The 18,091-nt window shown below is 42.5% G+C and overlaps 2 protein-coding genes across 6 annotated transcripts in view; one reads left to right on the plus strand and one right to left on the minus strand.

Annotated features, from left to right (window-relative positions):
- The window catches only part of CNKSR2 (connector enhancer of kinase suppressor of Ras 2), a 207,917-nt gene extending 194,059 nt beyond the window's left edge, over positions 1-13,858 (plus strand). For all 5 annotated transcript variants that reach the window (XM_050332516.1, XM_050332517.1, XM_050332518.1 and 2 more), the window contains 2 exons: positions 8,108-8,304; positions 11,323-13,858. In XM_050332516.1, the coding sequence (XP_050188473.1) occupies positions 8,108-8,304; positions 11,323-11,538 (413 nt within the window). In that variant the 3' untranslated portion in view covers positions 11,539-13,858. The remainder of the gene's footprint in view (positions 1-8,107; positions 8,305-11,322) is intronic.
- Positions 13,859-13,956: 98 nt separating this feature from the next.
- Positions 13,957-16,959, minus strand: KLHL34 (kelch like family member 34). The gene has a single exon (XM_050332559.1). The coding sequence runs from the start codon at positions 16,787-16,789 to the stop codon at positions 15,002-15,004; it is 1,788 nt and encodes a 595-aa protein (XP_050188516.1). The 5' UTR covers positions 16,790-16,959; the 3' UTR covers positions 13,957-15,001.
- Positions 16,960-18,091: the final 1,132 nt, after the last annotated feature.

Genomic DNA, 18,091 nt, shown 5'->3' on the forward strand with positions numbered 1-18,091 from the left:
ATTTATTCTTAGAGACCTCCTCGTCCTGCTTAAAAGTAACAGCATCCCCAGATGTATAGCAATTTACCCAGTTTGCTCCAGCTCCTGGCTTACCTCATAAATACAAGTTTTTCATTGTTTCTGAACTGCAGGGCTGGGGGGAAGTGTGCCATCAAAACGTAATTATCTGTTTATTTCACTTCAGCATTGGTAGCCTGTTGTAAAGTCAAACAGCAATTATATTAATGTGTGGCACAGAAAAATGTCAGGATATCCTATTTCATTGTGTAAAATTCTCCCAAAGAGTCACTAAAATCAGGTCAGCAAATAAGGTTAAACTGGTGCCTTCGTAGGCAACCTAATGAGTAGAGTACCGTGTCCAAAACCAAAAAGGGTACAATTACAACACTACTGCCAAAAAGTTCTGCCATTGATCAGAATTCCCTGTTACCTTGGGAAGCTTTGGAGTTACTTCACTCTTATGCCCTCTCTGAAATCACAGCACACCAACATAACCCCATGAAATAGCAGGGCTGGGAGCCAAGAGGGAGCTACTCCTGATGCTCATTTGAGGTGCATAAGAGCTGTCAAGAGGCAGCACAAACAGAATGAGCTAATTATTCCCTGTGTTCTCCCTTCTCACTAACATATTAACCCATTAGCTGACACCTGTACTTCATTGCTAAGTGGATGTTGAAAATGGCTAAATGTTACTGCCAGCTCAGCAATGCAGGTCTGCGAGGGAGAGACATCGAGGATTTTTTCCTAATGCTGAGTTTAGTGTCAGCTGTTTTTAATAAACAGTTCCAGTGGTGTGGAACGCTGAAGAGTGGCTTGCTGAGATGAGTGTGAGACTTACAGTAAGACCAGCACAAAGGGTGGAGGTTGAACTTGCCAGCTCACACTGCAGCCCGCAGGGCAGTGGAGACTCACAAGGCTGTGACAAAGCATAGGCAGCTTGTCCTTCAGACATCACCAGAAGGGTGACTTACAGCGGAAGAGAGGTTCACAGGGATCTACTGATCCAAGAGGAAGACTGCTAGTGTCATAAATAGTTCACAAAAATAATTAGACCATTGGTGCCACAGCAAAGGTTTAGCATCTGTCAGGCCTTAGAGAAGCAAGGGCTAGATCTTTTAAAAGTGTTATGGTACCTAACTGCTTCTGATTGAACCTGGTTATAGTGGAAAATACCCTCAGATATCTGTCCTGTGGGAGATGAGTTTTCCACTTGCCTGCACAGTTCACTTTATTTCAAAAAACCAGTTTATGCTCATGCATGTGAGAGAAGAAGCAGCCTCATACCATTGGGTAGAAAACTCCAGTGTGTTGCAGGACACTGTTTTGTTGGTGCTTTCAGTAAATACCATCTCTAGGGAATATCTTTCTTTTGCCTGCAGGTTTACGTAATAGGAGAGAATGGAAACCAGCTATCCTCATAATCCAAAAATACTTCCCTTTTAGAGGAAAGGATGGTATAAAATGCAGCTTTAATATATGCATTAAATAAATACAAAATAATAAATGCAAAATTTAATGATCCTCCAGCCAAGAATATTTCACCAAATGCATGGATCAAAGCTTGTTTTTAAACACCACTCCTCCTTTTAAACACCTTCTTTGACTCAAGACTTTGGGAACTGTCACATATACAGGGCCAGAAAGGATGGAGGACTACACGCATCAGAAAACGACAGGCAAAGAGAAGCAGTACCAGAGAGAAGGATTGCCAAGACCAAGGACTGCACAAGAAGCCCCCAGCTTTAATTCAGCTTACTTAAACTATTCTTCACTTGTGTAAAGCATTAATATACAGTGTGTATGTATAGACATATATATATATAGGTATGTGCACAGGCGTAATCACATGTTCAGTCAGGCCCGGATTTTAATGTGACACAGTAGATGGCACAGGTTGCATTTTGTACTTTAACAGGGAAATCTGCTCTGTATTATCCAGAGCAGATGATTAGCAGCTGTTTCCATGAAGACCTGCATTTTATTGCACCTCCTGCATGAGGTACCATGCCAAGCTTAAACACAGTGGTGCCTCTTCCTTTTCCCAGTAATTAGTGTTGCAGCTGGTAACATTTTCCTACCAGGAGCTGAGTTTCCATGTCACTGTGGCTCCCCCCTTACCTGTGCAGGGATGACCTCATACACATCACACAGCTGTGCAGACACCACCTCCTTGTAAGCCTTTCACTGATTTCACCATTTTGTTCCTTTTAGCTTGGAGTTGGTGGGGAAAGGAAATACCTAGCTTAGTCTGCCAACCAGCCATCCAAATAGTGTAAAAAATTACTAATTCCTGGATCCTTGCTTTATAAGCATTTGGGTATGTTTCCCTCTTGTGCAGTTTGGACTCTTAAAGATTAACCTGAACAGCAGCACAGATGGATTTGAAGCCTTGCACTGAGAAACCAACAGCTACTTCTTTGGAGGATTTTTTTCTCCCCTTCCCTGCAACACAGCTAAAATCCACATTCACTTTCCTTCCATCCTTCTACTCTTTCACCTTAAATATAGGGAGATTCCTTCTGTCAGTCTCCTAACTGTTCCCTGGGGCTTACAAGCCCAGCCAGGCTGTTGCATCCTGTGACCACATTACATCTGCTGCTCTTGCCTGCCTGTTGGCACAGCCTGAGTTGGGGATGGAAAGCTTGTCACAGGAGGGTCCCCCTTTCCAAACAGTCAGCAGACATCTGTCTGCTGTTCTATCCACCTACCAGTAAAACCAGGCAAGTTTTCATAGGTCCTTTTGTTAGACATGGCAGAGACAACATGCTATGACAAAGGAAGATTACAAAATGTTTTGTTGCATTATATCAATTATTAGTTTAATTGTGGCAGACCAACTTCTGTGTTCCCTACACAGACACATCGAGGTCAAGAAGGCAAAGAAAAAAAACACAGATATTTGTGCATTCCAGCACAGTGGTTTATCTAGTTTGAGACCATTTCCTAGAGGCCTGAGATGCTCTTTGCTTTGGTGGAACATTTACTGCCACTTGCAGAAAGTCTCTGGGACACTTCTTGTAGATATCTCCCCTGCACGAAAGGTGAAGCAGAAAGGTGTAGCGCTCAAACTGGGAGGAAATCTTTGGGATCTGAAGGGGGAAAATAACAGGGTAGCTGTTGATTAATGTAATTAGTGATGTATTCTAACAAAATTGCCTCTCTAAGATCTAGGAAAGCTGAGCTTAGCTGTTCTGTTTGCCAGAGAGAGTGAGCTCACTGAAACGAGTGAAAGTGGGTGTTTAAATTTCAGTGGAGCATGGGGATTTCAGTCTGACTATGCCTTGTTCACTCCCTGTCACAGACTTCACAGCAGCTTGGCTTTCTGGGGATTTGCAGAGGGTGGTACTTTTGTTCAAATGCAGGGCTAATTGCAAGGAGAGGAGTGGGCGTGCGTGAGAGGAGCTGCGAAGGAAAGTGCGTCACTAAGCTGTAAAGGTATCAAACAGAAAAGAGGATAGCAGGAAAATGGAGAATGCCATCAGGGTGGCAGTGGTGTCCATCATTCAGGGTGAGAAGTCTGAAGGCAACAGGATTGAGCCCGGGAGGTGTTTGGAGGCACTGGCAAAGTCCAAAGGGTCCCCAATGGAAAGCTTTGATCCTTGAAAAATATGACCTTGTCAGCAGAGCAGGTGACAAAATTTAGGATTAACTGCGTGGCACTATCCGTGCAAGGGCAGTTCTGTGCACTCAGAGCCCCAGGTGAAATCACTGGTTCCTCTGGTGCCTCACTGAAACAAGAAAACCATGCAAGATTTTGGTGGCTTGAGCTTTTACAGGGAAAGTGAATCACAGGAGCACAGGGACCTCCTCTGAAAATTGCTAGAGGTTATTCCATATATTTAGAGCAGATTTGTGAGAATTGTGTGCCTAGAGATTCTCTGTGTCCAGAGAGCAATGTGTTGGCCAGCTGGGTTGCAGTGGTGACCTGGGTGCTTCCAATTCAGTACCATCTTCCTGAATCATCAGTTTATACAAAGCAGTCATCTCTTGATCCAAGTAAAGACCAGTTTTAACTGTTTTACTCTGGTCACTTTTGTGTCAAGTGTCTGGTGCTCTTATTTGTTGCTCTTAAGATCTTGGTTTATAAGAGGGAAATAATGGAAAAATGAATTGCCCAGTGGAGCCAGGAGGTGGTAACACTTAGTACATCACAGAGCTCAGTGCATGCTCTTTTCAACAACAAAGGACAACACAGTGTAAGAAATCCCACCAGTTTTTCCTGAATGCCAAGAACCCAAACCATTCCAATTAGAGTTTCACCCACCCAGCCATAATCTTCATCTCTCTCTCCTGAGAGAATATAAAATTAGATACAAATATTTACTGCACTCTAAGAAGCGAGGGCAAAGTACAAAAAGTTCAGAAACTTTTCCTGTGGAAAGCAGAATAATGGAAAATAATGACATTTACATGTATTTTTTATGTCCTGACCTTAATGCAAATGTCTTTGCATTTACTTAAAGACAGCAGGAGCTTCATTTTTATCAAGCGTAGTGCCAGTGTATTCTTGCATTTGGGAGATACGGTTCTGAATTTAGATACTGTGTGTTGCAGAGTTTGTGCAGCTTTATTTCTGCTCCAGAGTTACAGAGTTGTTCAGGTTTGGGTGGGACTGGGGACAAAATTACTGCTTCAGAGAAGAGACCCTTCTTTCAGCAGTGTGTGGAAACAGCAACCCAGCAGTGCATCCTGAGGAACAGGAAAGATGAAACTTGTGATTCAGCAGCCAAGTGAGGGTGAAAAACAACTGCTGCATTGGCTGCTGTTCTGAGGTCATCTGCAAATCCTATTAGGCCACATTTTCTACTTAAACAGGCCATTAACAGAGGCCTTATTCCTCCTTAACGAGACAGCCCTGCTGGAATAGCGTGGCTTGCATGCAAACCCACCAATTTAAAAAAAGAAAATATGTTTTAAGCTCAGCTCTATATCTAACAGAATACATCAGATGCTTTATGGTGCCAAGGGTTTCACCAACACCTACAGGAAATCAATCAAAGGCTCTAGCAGAAGGCTGAGGGAGGGGAGATGTGCCTGTAATCTCATTCCCGCCTACTGAGAGCCGTTGAGAGCAGCAGCACCACCACCTTCAGTGTTTCTCTGGAAAATATTAAGGGTTTGGGATGTGTTTTGCATGATGCCCACTGCCCTCTCCCTCCCCATGAGTGGATAGAACAAGGCAGTGTCATGCTCTTTAAATCTTCCCAAGCCTCAGCAGCAGCAAGACATTTAAGGGATCTGCTGTTTTTCTTCCCTCCTCTTTCGTTTTTAGCAAATCCTGTTCCCTTTTTGACTCACCACTCATAGCTGCATGACCTGGGCAGTGACAGGGTCTGGGGTGGCAGTCCCAGCTGGGTGCATGTTCTGACGCATTCCAAAGACCCTCTGTCAGTGTTCTGCTGCCTAACTCAGCCTGTGTCCTGCCCCCACAGTCCTGTGCCTCCTCCTATGCAGTCTCAGAGCTGATCTCATCTGGGTCAAGGTTACAAGTCCACGGTCCCTCTGAGGCTGTGTTGGGTGGTGGCTGCCTGCCCCAGGAGGTGAGCCCTGAGGAACACCAGCCATGCGGATCCCCAGGCCAGCAGCATGGAGAGGGAGGGCAGGACAAGCTCCCCAGCAAGGAGTTTAGACCCACAGGGTCTAAATTTGGTGTTACCATCCAAATTCATTAAAGGCACTTGTCATTCAGGACTGAACCTTAGGGATGAACTCAAATACTGTCCTTCGCCTTGGTGCGGAGCTGTCCTGTTTTAGGAGGCCATGGGTTTTTGATGGCAAGCCTGGATGTGGTGGCTGGCTGCCACTCCAGGCTCCATATCACTCCAGCAAAGTGAATGCAGATAGCATGGAGTCAAAGTGCTGGTTTGCTTCTTCAGCAAACCATCCCTGTACTAACCTCCTGAGCGTACAGCCTTGGCAATGTTGCTGGGGAAGAGACACCTGAGGAAAGATCTCTTTTGCCTTGCATAACAAGAGATGAGAAAGAGATGTAAAATATTCCCTGAGAAGGGTTTTTTTCCTTTGCCCTTTAGCAAATCGCATCAGTGTTCAGTGATATGAACTGATAGAGATCTCAAAATTCTAATCTCAGTGCTGCATGGACTTTTTAGAAAAGCATAAAAATCAAGACCACAGGAGATTTTAACCACTCTCTAAGTATTCAGCTGAATGTTTTGCCCTTTAGCACATTAGGTGTTTTAAAAAGAAAGATATTGGCAAGAAAGAGAAATGCATCTAATTTCTATTTTTCTTTCAGTCCTGGCCACCATTTCAAGTGAGGATTGCCAAGCAGGATAGCACACAATGGGAGGATTTAGGGAGCTCTGTACAGGCCCACAGCACTTCCATCAATAAAAATTCTCCAACTCTTCTTCACTTCTGTATCTCTTTAAAAAAAAATAAAATAAAATGGGTGCTTTAAAAACAACTGCCAAATGAATAAATTGATGAGAGATGCAGCTAGATCAGTTGCTTATTACAAAAATTTTTGGATTGTATAAAGATCTATACAAATGCAAACACTTCTTGTGATGGGGTGAGGAGATTTGGGTTTCTGGAGTTCTTGCTGAGCCTGAGGAGAGTAGTTGCTAGACTGCATAGTATGGGCTGGAATGGGATGTTGCCTCAGGTAGCTCCTGGTGGGCTAGAAATGTTACTTCTAAACACGAATTGTTTTCTCTTTTGGTGATCGATAAAAAAACCTCTAATCACCTGAGGACACTGAGGTTCTTTACTTAAATGTACTGCAGTATGTGCTAAACTTTCAGCCGGTGGAAATGACTGTGTCTTGGTGCAGGGTCAGTCACAGGGTAAAACTAATGCTAAAGTCAAACAGCCTTCCTACGAGAGCTTTCATGAAAGCATCCTGAGGACACAGGCACCTTAAATCAGAAAAACATGCACGAGTGTGAAAGCCAAGACTGGAGAGAGGATCCCAAGGGCTCTGGAAACAACCAGAAGGCCACGCACAGGCAGTGTCTGACTGTTACATGAACACGTGTGTCAGCGTGCAAGGGGCAGCAGGGACAGAGCTACCTGTCCCACTGGCTGGCTGCTCCCCAGGGCTGCCCTGGCTTCTCCTAGTCACCACACCGCTAATCCTGGCACTGCACTGTCACTTGCAAAGTTTGTTTGGAATTATCAAACAGTTTTCTCTAGGAGAAACAGTGTGTGAGAAGTTGAAGTGGTTTGATGTTTTCTAAATGAAGCATTTCAAATGCTCATATCAGAGTAACACTTCATCCCCAGCTTTTGCTTTGTTTTACTTTTAGAGGAGCAAAACATTTCTTTTTTATTGTTCCTTTAAAATCCTTCCAGTACTAGTTAGAACAAATATTTTTGAACCTGCAATAAATAAATAGTTCTTTTATTTATATATTTTTGCATATTTTGTGTAATAAATATATTGTTCATTATTAAAAACCAAACTATAACGCAAACAACTCTGATTTAGTTTGCCATGCTGCCAGGTCATGAATGTACAATCATGTCCAGTCTCTAGTCTGCTGCTGAACCTTCAGGTAGTAGCAGAGTGAAAAGCCACCACAAGTGACAACAGTGATGACTACTGAAGAACACTATTGAGTATCAAAAATAAGAGGACTTCTCTGGGAGGGAAAATGATATGTCATTCCAAGGCCACCTTCACAAGCATAATCTTGAGTGCCATTATTGTCATTTTCGGGACAAGATCTGATCCCTGATAGCTGCCTCAGCAGGATGCTTCCAGGGCTTCCTTTTCTTGTCATAATGAAGTCACCAGCACTATTTAACTGCAATACCAGAGACCTGATTTCTGGCAGTAAGTCACTCCAATATTACTACACCTTGCACTGTTTCTCTTTTTTCCCTCATTCTCTGTGGGTCATGATTTTACATTTTTGAAAGTTTTTATCCCTTTCTTCTGAAGGCAATAGCAAGAAGAAGCAGTCACAGCACTTTTTTTCTGGAACTGAGGAGGTGTTAAATATTCTCCTTATGGTCTAGTTAAACCTGTTAAATATTTTGTGAAGGTTTTTGATAGGTCTTCATATAATCACATTAATGATGCCTTGTTCCTTTCTCTATTTTTTCCTCCTTTTTTGTTTTTCCCTTTGTCTCATTACAGTTGAAACTATAGAGGAAAAAACAGCAGACTCCTTGCAAGATTTGTACAGAGCCTTGGAGCAGGCCAGCCTGTCTCCTTTAGGAGAACACCGGATTTCCACTAAGCTGGAGTATAAGAAATCTTTTATAAGGAGATGTAGCGATCCAGTAGTCAATGAAAAACTGCACCAGCTGCGAATTCTGAAAAGCACTTTAAAGGTGAGATAAAAGAGGGAGGAAAAATCCTACCCCAGGGTTGGATTGGGCTGTATTGTAAGCAGAGATTATTGTGTGCAGCTGGAGTCCAGGCTGAACCTGGTGTGAGAAACAAGGGAGACATAGGGAAGCACTGCTTGAAAAGTAGAGACAAATATGCCTGGGAGAGCAGTCAAAGTGAGGGGATCAGATTTTATTTCTGCACAGGTTAAATCTCAGTCAGCTTCTCCTCTAGCTAGTTTAACAGAATTTGATACCAAATTGTTAGAGAAAACCTTAATCCTGTTTTTGTCCCTGAATATTTTCATTTACCAAAACACATTCACTCTGTAATTACCGAACTCCAAAGTTAGACAAAGCCATCCTTTTGGAAGGGAGCAGTATCTCTAGCAACACTCGATTATTTTCTATTTGATGAGTTTGTTCCAGGAGGAAACTGTGCTTGCTTTCTGTTTAAGATCATTGTATTTAATCAGTAAAATTGATTAAATAAATAGATAGTGGTAATGATAGATTTGAAGATTTTTATGGTTATTTTAAATGTACTACAACTCATTTAACCTCCTTGTCAGATTCCTTTGTTTGTTACAGCATTCAATTCTACCCTGATAGAGATTTCAGCAAACAATATGTTGGATTTCCTCAGGGACCATGTTAACTATATTAAATTACCACATTTTAAGTCACCAGATAATTGTACAGTGCATTTTGTAACAGCTTTCATCAAAGAGGGCTTTATCAACATTAATTAATTTAGTTTTCCATCACCTAGAGAAGCATTTAAGCAATATTATTTTCATGCTGTGGGGCCCCCGTTCTGAAAATAATCTTACTCATGCTTAACTTTCTGTACTATATTGTATGTAGGGAAAATCATCTCAGTGAAGGCACCTTGCACTATTTATCTGCCTATGTGAGTCTTTGCAGGATTGGAGGCTGTCAGAAAAAGTCAAGATGCAGAGGTTTTTCACATGACTTCTACAAGCCTGAGAAACTGAAACAAAATCACAGTTCTCTCAGGCACATGGGAGTGGCAGGAGGTTCACGCTGTAGCTGTGCTTTTGCACCATGGCAGGCTCACTCATCCAGAAGCTGTGGTTCAGCATCAGCAGCTTGCTGCCATGCTGAATTGTCTGTCTTGTTGGTATTTATTGGTACCTGAGATACATGACACCGATGGCTTCCTGCAAATGAAACTGCTTTCCTTGATGGAAGTCCAAAACCAGCAAAGCCTCTTGACCTGGTGGATGCCTGGTTTTGTGCTTCTCTGGAACTTCTTTCTTTTGGATCAAGCAAACAGAATTTGTTCATTCTCTGTACATGAGCCATATTTTCTAAACCTGTTGCCATTCTTGTTTAGACCATGATTTGCAGAAATCATTTGAAGTACATGACACCAATAATTGAAAACACAATGGCAACAAGGACCAAAGACAGACTCTTTCTTGTGTAGAACAGCAGTGTAGAGTGGCACATTCTTGTTCTGCAATGACATTATGGTAACTCATGATGAGTTTCTAGCTCCATTGTAGCCCAGAGCTCCACCTCTGCCATACTGCTGGTAGTCATATCTACCAGTAGCTCCTGCTGTTACCTATTCAGTTATTCTTTCTTTTTATCAGTGCCTTTGATTTCTCCTTCCTGAATGCAGCCAATTGCAGTGGCCTGTTCTAAACTTTCCTTGAATTGTATTAAGGCATAAAGGTTGCCTTAGACAGCCCTCCAAACTGCTTCTAGCTTTGTCCCGTTTTCTAAGCCCTTAATGAAAGGCTCCTCTGCTCTCCTCCCTGTGATAACACAAAACCATTCTCCTGCCATTGAGTATGAGCTATCTGGATGGTAGTGCAGGGGTGTGGGACCAGTAACAACCTGTGAGAAGCAGGTTATGGTAGTTCAAGCAGAGATATGGTAATCAGGACTTCTCATGGTTTCATTTCCATTGGTCATTGTCAGCTTACTCCTCCATTTCTGAAAATGAGTACTCTAGCTGCTACTAGCAAAGCATGAAAAATACTTTTCCACACACTACTTCTGATCTGTCCCATCAATGTGGGCTTAATATTTCCCATTACTGTGCTCTCCATAAAGATTTAACATACTCATAGTATGGGCATGGAAGATACGAGTTAGAAATGAGGAGTGTGAAACCTGGGTGGCAGGGAGGTTAGAGGGGAGATTGCCGGTGACCATACCAGTCCTGCACAGAGGAGTACTGCTGGAAACCTGTGTGTTAGCTGTGCTTCCAAGGCTTATGTCTGTGAGATCCATCTTCCACCACTTGCAACAACTGGAAATGGCCATGGGTATTTCTGAGGCTTACTCTGATCCATACCAGCTGCCTGTCAACTCTCTGTAATCACCAGGGAGTGATACAGTCACATCCCCTGCCTCAATGATTCATAAGGAGGTACCAAAAGCTGTGTTATATTTTACCTTCTTCTGCCTTCTCTTTGCCTCTGCAGTGGTAGGAGGCAGTTTCAGTCAGCCACACCATCACATACACTAGATCTTTAATGGAGATGAGTTGTCATTAACACGGGATTCCTTGCACAACCTTTTGCACTGTAGCTCTCAGATGCCCCCATGAGAAGCCTGATAGAAAGGCTTGGATGTGCTGGCAGGCGGGGGGCCATGTGTTTGCATCCCACACTATTTCTGATGCTGATCAAGAGCAAACAGATGGCACTTTGTTGTGTGAAACCCATCTTGAGAAATGCAAGCAGCTAATAGTAAACAGTACAACTTGCTTGCTTTTTCTTGGGCTGGACAAGGGGTGAGGAGGGGGAATAGGGACTGTTTCTGAGGGTGCTGGAAAAGACAAGGGAAGCCCTGTCCTCACAGTGTGACACCCTGTAGAAAGGGCCCCTGTTTGTGAGCAGTTATATAGCTCATAGTCTTTGTGCTTTTAGGGGCTCTGTGGCTTGAGTTTGCACCCCCAATCTCTCCTTCCCCCCATGTGATTGATATTTCGAGTGACTCATCTCTTGCATTGACTCTTTACGTTTTCCTTTTCTCTCACAGGCCAGGGAAGGAGAAGTAGCCATTATAGACAAAGTTCTGGATAATCCAGCTTTGACATCTAGAGACTTTCAAGAATGGAAACAAATGTACCTTGATCTCTTCATGGACATCTATCAAAGCAGCACCCCGAGGGACTCTGTTAATGGCTCGCCTGAGGTTGATGCCCTTATAGCCTCCTTAGCGCACACTCACTCTTACATAGAAACCCATGTATAAAGGTCTCTCCTTTTGTCCATTTGCTACACTCCAGCCCTTTACTGAAGTGCATAAAGTAGTTTTTATATCCATTATGTGAGAGCTCTAGTAAATTATATTTTATTGTTACTCAGCTGTGTGAAGTAAACCTTCAGTGGTCAACAATACCACTTCTTTAATGAAGATTTGTATATTTTATATGCTACCAATGCTCTGCTTGTGTTTACTTTCTGTGAATTAACAAACATGATCTTTAGCTATTAAAGAAAAGGATTTAAAAGCATTTTTGGAAGACTGTGGCCTTCATGCAGGAAGTTCCACACGCTAACGCTTTTGTTATTGGTCATTTTACAATGATATTTTATATTATATAGTTCCAGTATTGCATTGCATTTTTGGAGTGCAGGTACTATTTTGGTGATGGGAGAAAACCAATTTTTATATTTAATGAGAAACTCTAGGAGTTTTCTTAAATAACAGGGAAAAAGTGTAACGCAGTGTATATGTTTCAGTTTTGTCAAGCACACAAAAGGGTGAAAATCAGCAGACAGAAAAGGACTAATGTGAATTTAAGTATCAAAAGGTTAGGTCTTATTTCCTTGTGCTTTTTTGAAGCTTGTTGCTAAGGTTTACCATCAGTGCAAAGGGATGCTGGTTTGTATTATAATTAAGACAAAATTGTGTTGTCTCTTAATGACATTAGTTTGATTTAAAAAAAAAATCAGTCATGGTACTGTGATTGATGATGCTTTTGCACTGAAGGTATCAGTATAATGTGCAGATTTTGCAAAAGGGAAAATGTAGACTTTGAACATCCTTGGTAGCAGTGTTTCTTTTGCCCAGAAAAGCAACAGTGGTAAAGGTTCCCAATGAAACGCTCCAAATCTGAGATGCTTTGAAGATTCCCACAATAGAAAAGAAGTGAATAGGATTTTTCAAGTAGTCTCTTGTGTTTTCTGAGCTGCGAAATTTGGCTGTATTGTATGCAGGGAAGATGTATGATGAGAGAAGAGCTGAGCACAGAACCTGAAAAATAACTGAGGAGTAAAAAAGTCTCTGGTTTGCTTTTGAAGGGGAAGGGATGTCTCTGGGTTCTGCTGAGTTCACAAGCCAATTAAAATGTTTTAAACTTCCATGAGATTTGAGATCTGCTGGAGACAACCCAGTGAATATGAGTGGAAATAGCTCCTTAACTTTAGGCATATGCCTGGAATAAAAGTAGGAGGGAACTCTTAAGTCACATATTTACTTTTTATGGGCTTGTTTTTGAAAAGTCATCAGAGCATGACAAAATATTTCTGCTGCTCTTCAGTATTTTGCTGCATAAGCTAGGACTCATGACATGATCTAATAATGCTCATGTGAAAAGGAAAAGCCTCCTTTATACTTTTTACAGCGAGTTGTACTCTTAACCAACTTTAGACTATTGCCTGTACAGCTCAGTGAATGTACTTTAAACTTTATGAGCTCTGATATTTCCTGGCAGTTATATCCATGAAGGGATGAAGCAAAGAATGGACAGATTTGTCTTCTCTCTCCTTCTTTCTTTATTTATTTTATTCCTCTCTTTCTCTCTTCTTTTTCTCTCTTTCTCCCCTTTTCTCTTTTTCTTTCTTTTCCTCTTTCTCCTCCTTTCTCTTTTCCTATCTTGTTATTGCATTTGGATTGCAAATGTTCTGCAGATTTTGCACAACTGTACAGAAGAGTGGCCTTTCTGTAGCCCATTTTCAGTAATCCTATATTCAAGTCGATATGGCTGACAAATCATGTATTAACGTTTGTATAGAATTCTGGACCCAGTGTAAGATTTGTACTATTAGAAGAATATTGTTTGTATAAACTGGACATTTATTTACTGCATGGGTACTGACTTGTATATTAAATTTGTGAGGTTTTTGTAAATTTCTCTTAAAAAATGCTTGACTTGAAATGGATTGTGCTATTGTTCCAAGCATTTAGATCCTCTTGCTATTGTTTTACTGGACCAAAAGTAAATATATTCATATGAAAAACTCTTTATATCTGATGGATGTATATGCACATTGTGTAGTTGATTCCTTGTCAAAACCAAGGCAGTTCAGAAGACTTAGATCTGTTGCTATGCAACAGCCATTCTGCCTGCACTTTACATTAGTAAAGTTAGCTTGATTGCTTTAAAGGTGAAAATTAAACATTACAGTTTTCTAAGCTAGTCTAGTGACAAAGAACATGTGTCCTCTCCATTGTGCTGCCTTCTTTTAAGAGTATTAAATGTTCTTCTATATATATATTTTTATTGTATTAACTCTCAGCCTAGAAAGGGAACACTGTAAAATGAAGTACAATAAATTTAGCTTTTAAATGAACATTTATGACTCAATATTCAATTTACTCCATGCCAGAGTTATTCTGTGGCATCTGACCATTTTACCAGCATTTCACAGCTCCATGTACCTTTTTGTACCTCTGTAAAACGAGTTTGAATTCTGCCAGCATGGCCAAAAACGACTATTGCTGATTCATATGTAGGCAGACACCGAATAAAGACTTCTGAAAACCTTTGGTTACCTCCCTGCCCTTTGTACTGTTTGATGAAAGTAAACCTTTTTTGACTGCAGGATTCTCTCGTACCAGTTCCACAGCAATGAACAATTTTACCATTATGAGCAGGTGTGATAAAACACTGTATGCTACCCGGGTAAAATGTCAAGGCATTAGTTACAGTTACTTCTTAGAGTTTGATAATAAGTATACTTATTGAGCCCTGGCCATCTAAACTAACATAGGGTTTGGATGCAAACAAAATGTACGGTACCAGTAGAGTCCTTCTTTAAAATGACACAAAATAAGCATCCGGAAAGCATCCTACAACAAAGGCCACTGAGAGAGAAATGGCTTATATCAAGCAAACACTTATGGCTGTAACTGAGTCCACATAGCAAAAAATCCATGCTGTCTACTGATTTCCTGCTGGTTAGGTAAGACATTCTTGCCTAGTATGTAGCATATCAAATAATACCTTTTCTTTGGCTATTAATTCTTCTAGGCATCAATTTTCTAGTCTTTATACAGCTTACTTTCATTTTGCTTAGCCATAGCATAAAAACTCAGTAGCACTTACCAGCTGGGAAAATTACCTCTGATTAAGAAAACAGAAAAGTTGGATTATATTTTTTAATATTTTAAAAATATGACTTGCAACACCTACTAAATTCTATCTAGGTATTACTCTTCAAAAGTCAAGGATTATGATTCTCACTGATCTCCTCTAAATATGCTGCAAGGATGTAGCACATCCTTGTTCAGTGAGATCAGCCTCTGGCTCTATAAATCCTAGCAGTGTTTTTTCTGTGCTGGAGCCAGGTTTTCTTGCGTGTTTCCACCGAGCATTTGGCTTATCCAAGCAAAACTTCCACTTTCTCCTATTCGGTGCCACTGCAGTTTTCTTCTCCAGGACCGCCCCACTTACTCATCTCTCGGGATAGATGTTCCTCAGTGTGTGAGCTCAGCAGTTGGGCAGCTTCTTGTGCTGGCTGTCACTGTCCTGCTCATCAGCCATCTCGGAGAGCTGGAGCACAGCACACTGCAGCCCACACCAAGGCAGAGGGGCTTTGCAGATCTCCTCCCAGCCATCGTTGTCAATGTCATAGCCAACCACGTCTTGCGTGGAGACTTCCAGCGAGTTTTGCCATTTCTTTCCCCCAATAAGAAGAGCCGTTTCCTCTACCACTGCCAGGCCATAGGAAAATCGATCATAGACCAGTGGTCTTAACCGGGTCCATTTGTTTTGGTCAGGGTCATACCTTTCTATTTCAGAGAATGGTTCATATAATCCTAAGAAGGTGAATATGGATTCCCTGATTGTTGCCATCTGATGCCCAAACCGAGCAATGCTCATTGGGGCTCTTTTAATCCACTGCCCTTCAAGTGAGCTCAGAGAATATACATCATTGCTCGTACTGGCTGGGGCTGAGTACTTGCCCCCAGAGATGTATATAGTGTTCTTGCAAACAGCACTGGCATGGCCATGTATCTTGCATGGCAATTCCCTGGCCTTCGTCCATCTGTCCCTGCTGATATCATAGACTTCCACAGACGAATGCAGAGACCCGTCCTCACCCCTTCCACCAATGGCAAAGATATTCTTGCCTAGGACACAACAAGAAAACTGGCACCTCTTTTCCAGCATGCCTGTGATTTGGGTCCACGTGTTAAATCTCGGATCATAACGATGGACTTTGTTCGTAACCGATAAGATCTTTTCAGTTTTAGCATCACCCAGGGAACCACTTTCTATTTCCCCACCCAAGACATAGAGGAAGTTCCCCACCACACACACACTGTGGTTCTGCACCCTGTCCTGCAGTTGTGTGAGGGTTCGCCACTTGTGATTGTAAACATCGAAGGCCACCACGTCGGTGACGAGCCCCTCACTTGCCGTCCCTCCCCCCAGCAGAATGATCCGAGTTTTCTGGTTCCTCAGTGCGGTGGACTTATCCTGCAGGACAGGCTGTTTGAATACAGATGTGTGATAATTTATTGCTTTAATGATCAAGCACTTAATACCTGCTGAGAGGGACACTTCTGACTGCGTGTAGGTTTTTCTCAGCTCTTCCACTGGGATGAGACCATATCTTATGTGCTCTAAAAGGCTGCTTGCATGATCCAGCCTGGATTTATCCTGCTTCAGCCACAGCAGCACAAGATTCAACAGGTGGCTTTCTTTCACCATGGGGAGATCTGGTGATTGAATCACTGCTAGTAAAGACTTGAAGTTCAGCTCAAGAAGTCCTGACAAATCCAGGTCCAGCAGCTTCCACACGTTATTGATAATGTACTTTTCTGTTGCTGCTAAGGCATCTGGCAGGTAGAACTTCCTGGCCACATTGGCAGAGAAGCAGCAGTTCTCTAAGGCAAGATTGTTAATTAAGTACTGATTGCACAAACTGATAGCATCCGTCACTTGCAAGTAGCTTGCAGCTTCCAAAGTGTCCTCCAGGGTTTCAAAGGAAAGAGGCAGCAAGGATGTGTAAATGAAATCCAGGATGTGCTGGAGACCAGTAGGTGAGACAACTTGCAGATGAATGACACTGGCTTTAGACTCTTGGGTATAGCTTTTGAACATGGCTCGGAAGTAGTCGCTGGAGCATGCCAACAAGGACTTGTGTGCAGGGAACTCGTTTTCTTTCACTTTCAGCAAAATATCACACAGAAAGCCCTCTGATCTCAGGCTCTGGTACTGGGCAAGCACGGCGGTGCAGTGTGCTTTGCAGTAGGACAGGAAGTAGCTCATGGTAGATAATGCAATGCTTTCCCCTAGAGTTATAAGAGCTAAAATGCAATTAGTTATTGAAACAGCTGCCTTACTCAGCAGCCATTCCTTGAATGCCCAGCAGACCTCCAGCTGTTAGAGAAAAGGCCAACCAAAAAAAAAAACCAAAAAACTTCAGTCTCTTTCCTGGCATAGGAGGACAGTTAGTAGATTTGTAGTGAATTCAATGCATTCCTTTATAGAAAAAACAGCTGAATGTCATAACAGCTGTAGGATGCTTACTGTTCTCGTCTCCACAACTTGTGCAAGGATGAAGAGTCCGCAGTTCTGCTGAGCATTTGCTTGGCTGACCATCAAGTAACAGATGAGGGAGCTAGATGACAATCCCAATAAATGGCCCTTCGTGTTTGCTCAGCCGTGGCCCCCGACCCTTCTTGCTCCACAGGCAGATCAAATTGATCCTCTCTGGCTGCCAGCGTGTGGCTCTGAGCAGACACAGATGAGAAGGGAGGTTCTTGCTTTTCTCCTCTTGTTTGTGTTTCAAACTCCGACCAGTTTAGACCTTGCCACCCCTGGGACAGGAGCCCCTTTTTCGTTCTCTTTTCACAGTGTCTTGGGAAGCCTCAGCTGAAGATCAAATCAGTGCCCCGGGATTATTACGACAGCATTTTCTGAGCCCGTAAATCTCTCTCCGGCAGGCAATAAGACAACCAAAATACCGTGATTAGTCACTGGTTCGATTTAACATGCATTTCTGGGCTCTCTGCTTCACGTGACACCTCCATAACTCACAGCTACCAGAATAACCACAGGCTCATCCCCTCGTCCCCTTGCCCAGGGGCCAACCCCGGGCGGGTCCAGGCGGGCGGACGAGGGAGCTTCCACTGACAGCCACAGCCAAAGCAGCTGACTTGGAATGACCTGGCTGGAAATCACAAGGGTAACACATTTGCACAAAGTGGTGACAAAAATAGATTGCCCCAGTTCAGCCATAATAAACCAAAATCTGTTTATAGAGGAGGCTTTGCATAATTGTGCTCTCAGTTAACAGCTGGGAACAAACCCGGAGCCCCCAGGGATGGGCTGGCGCTGTCTCGCTCAGCTTTCTCACTTTCAGTTTGTCCCAATTAGAAATACTTACACAGGGATTATCCCTGATTTTCACCTGGGCACTTTAGGGTCTAATTTCTTCCGGGAATAGTAGCTCTGGGCAGGCTACACATTCTGACATCTTAAAGCTTGCTTTTATTTTTTCTTTTTTTCCCCTGCATAACTCTGGGTGCAGATGTTCAGGAATCTCCTCCAGACACCTTTCTTTCCAAA

This window comes from Myiozetetes cayanensis, unplaced genomic scaffold (genome assembly GCF_022539395.1).
Source record: "Myiozetetes cayanensis isolate MyiCay16 unplaced genomic scaffold, myiCay2020 scf5-8, whole genome shotgun sequence".
In the NCBI taxonomy this organism is placed as follows: Eukaryota; Metazoa; Chordata; class Aves; order Passeriformes; family Tyrannidae; genus Myiozetetes; species Myiozetetes cayanensis.

Excerpts from the sequence above, each read along its gene's own strand:
- KLHL34 (XM_050332559.1), bottom strand. The coding sequence starts at position 16,789 with ATGAGCTACTTCCTGTCCTACTGCAAAGCACACTGCACCGCCGTGCTT.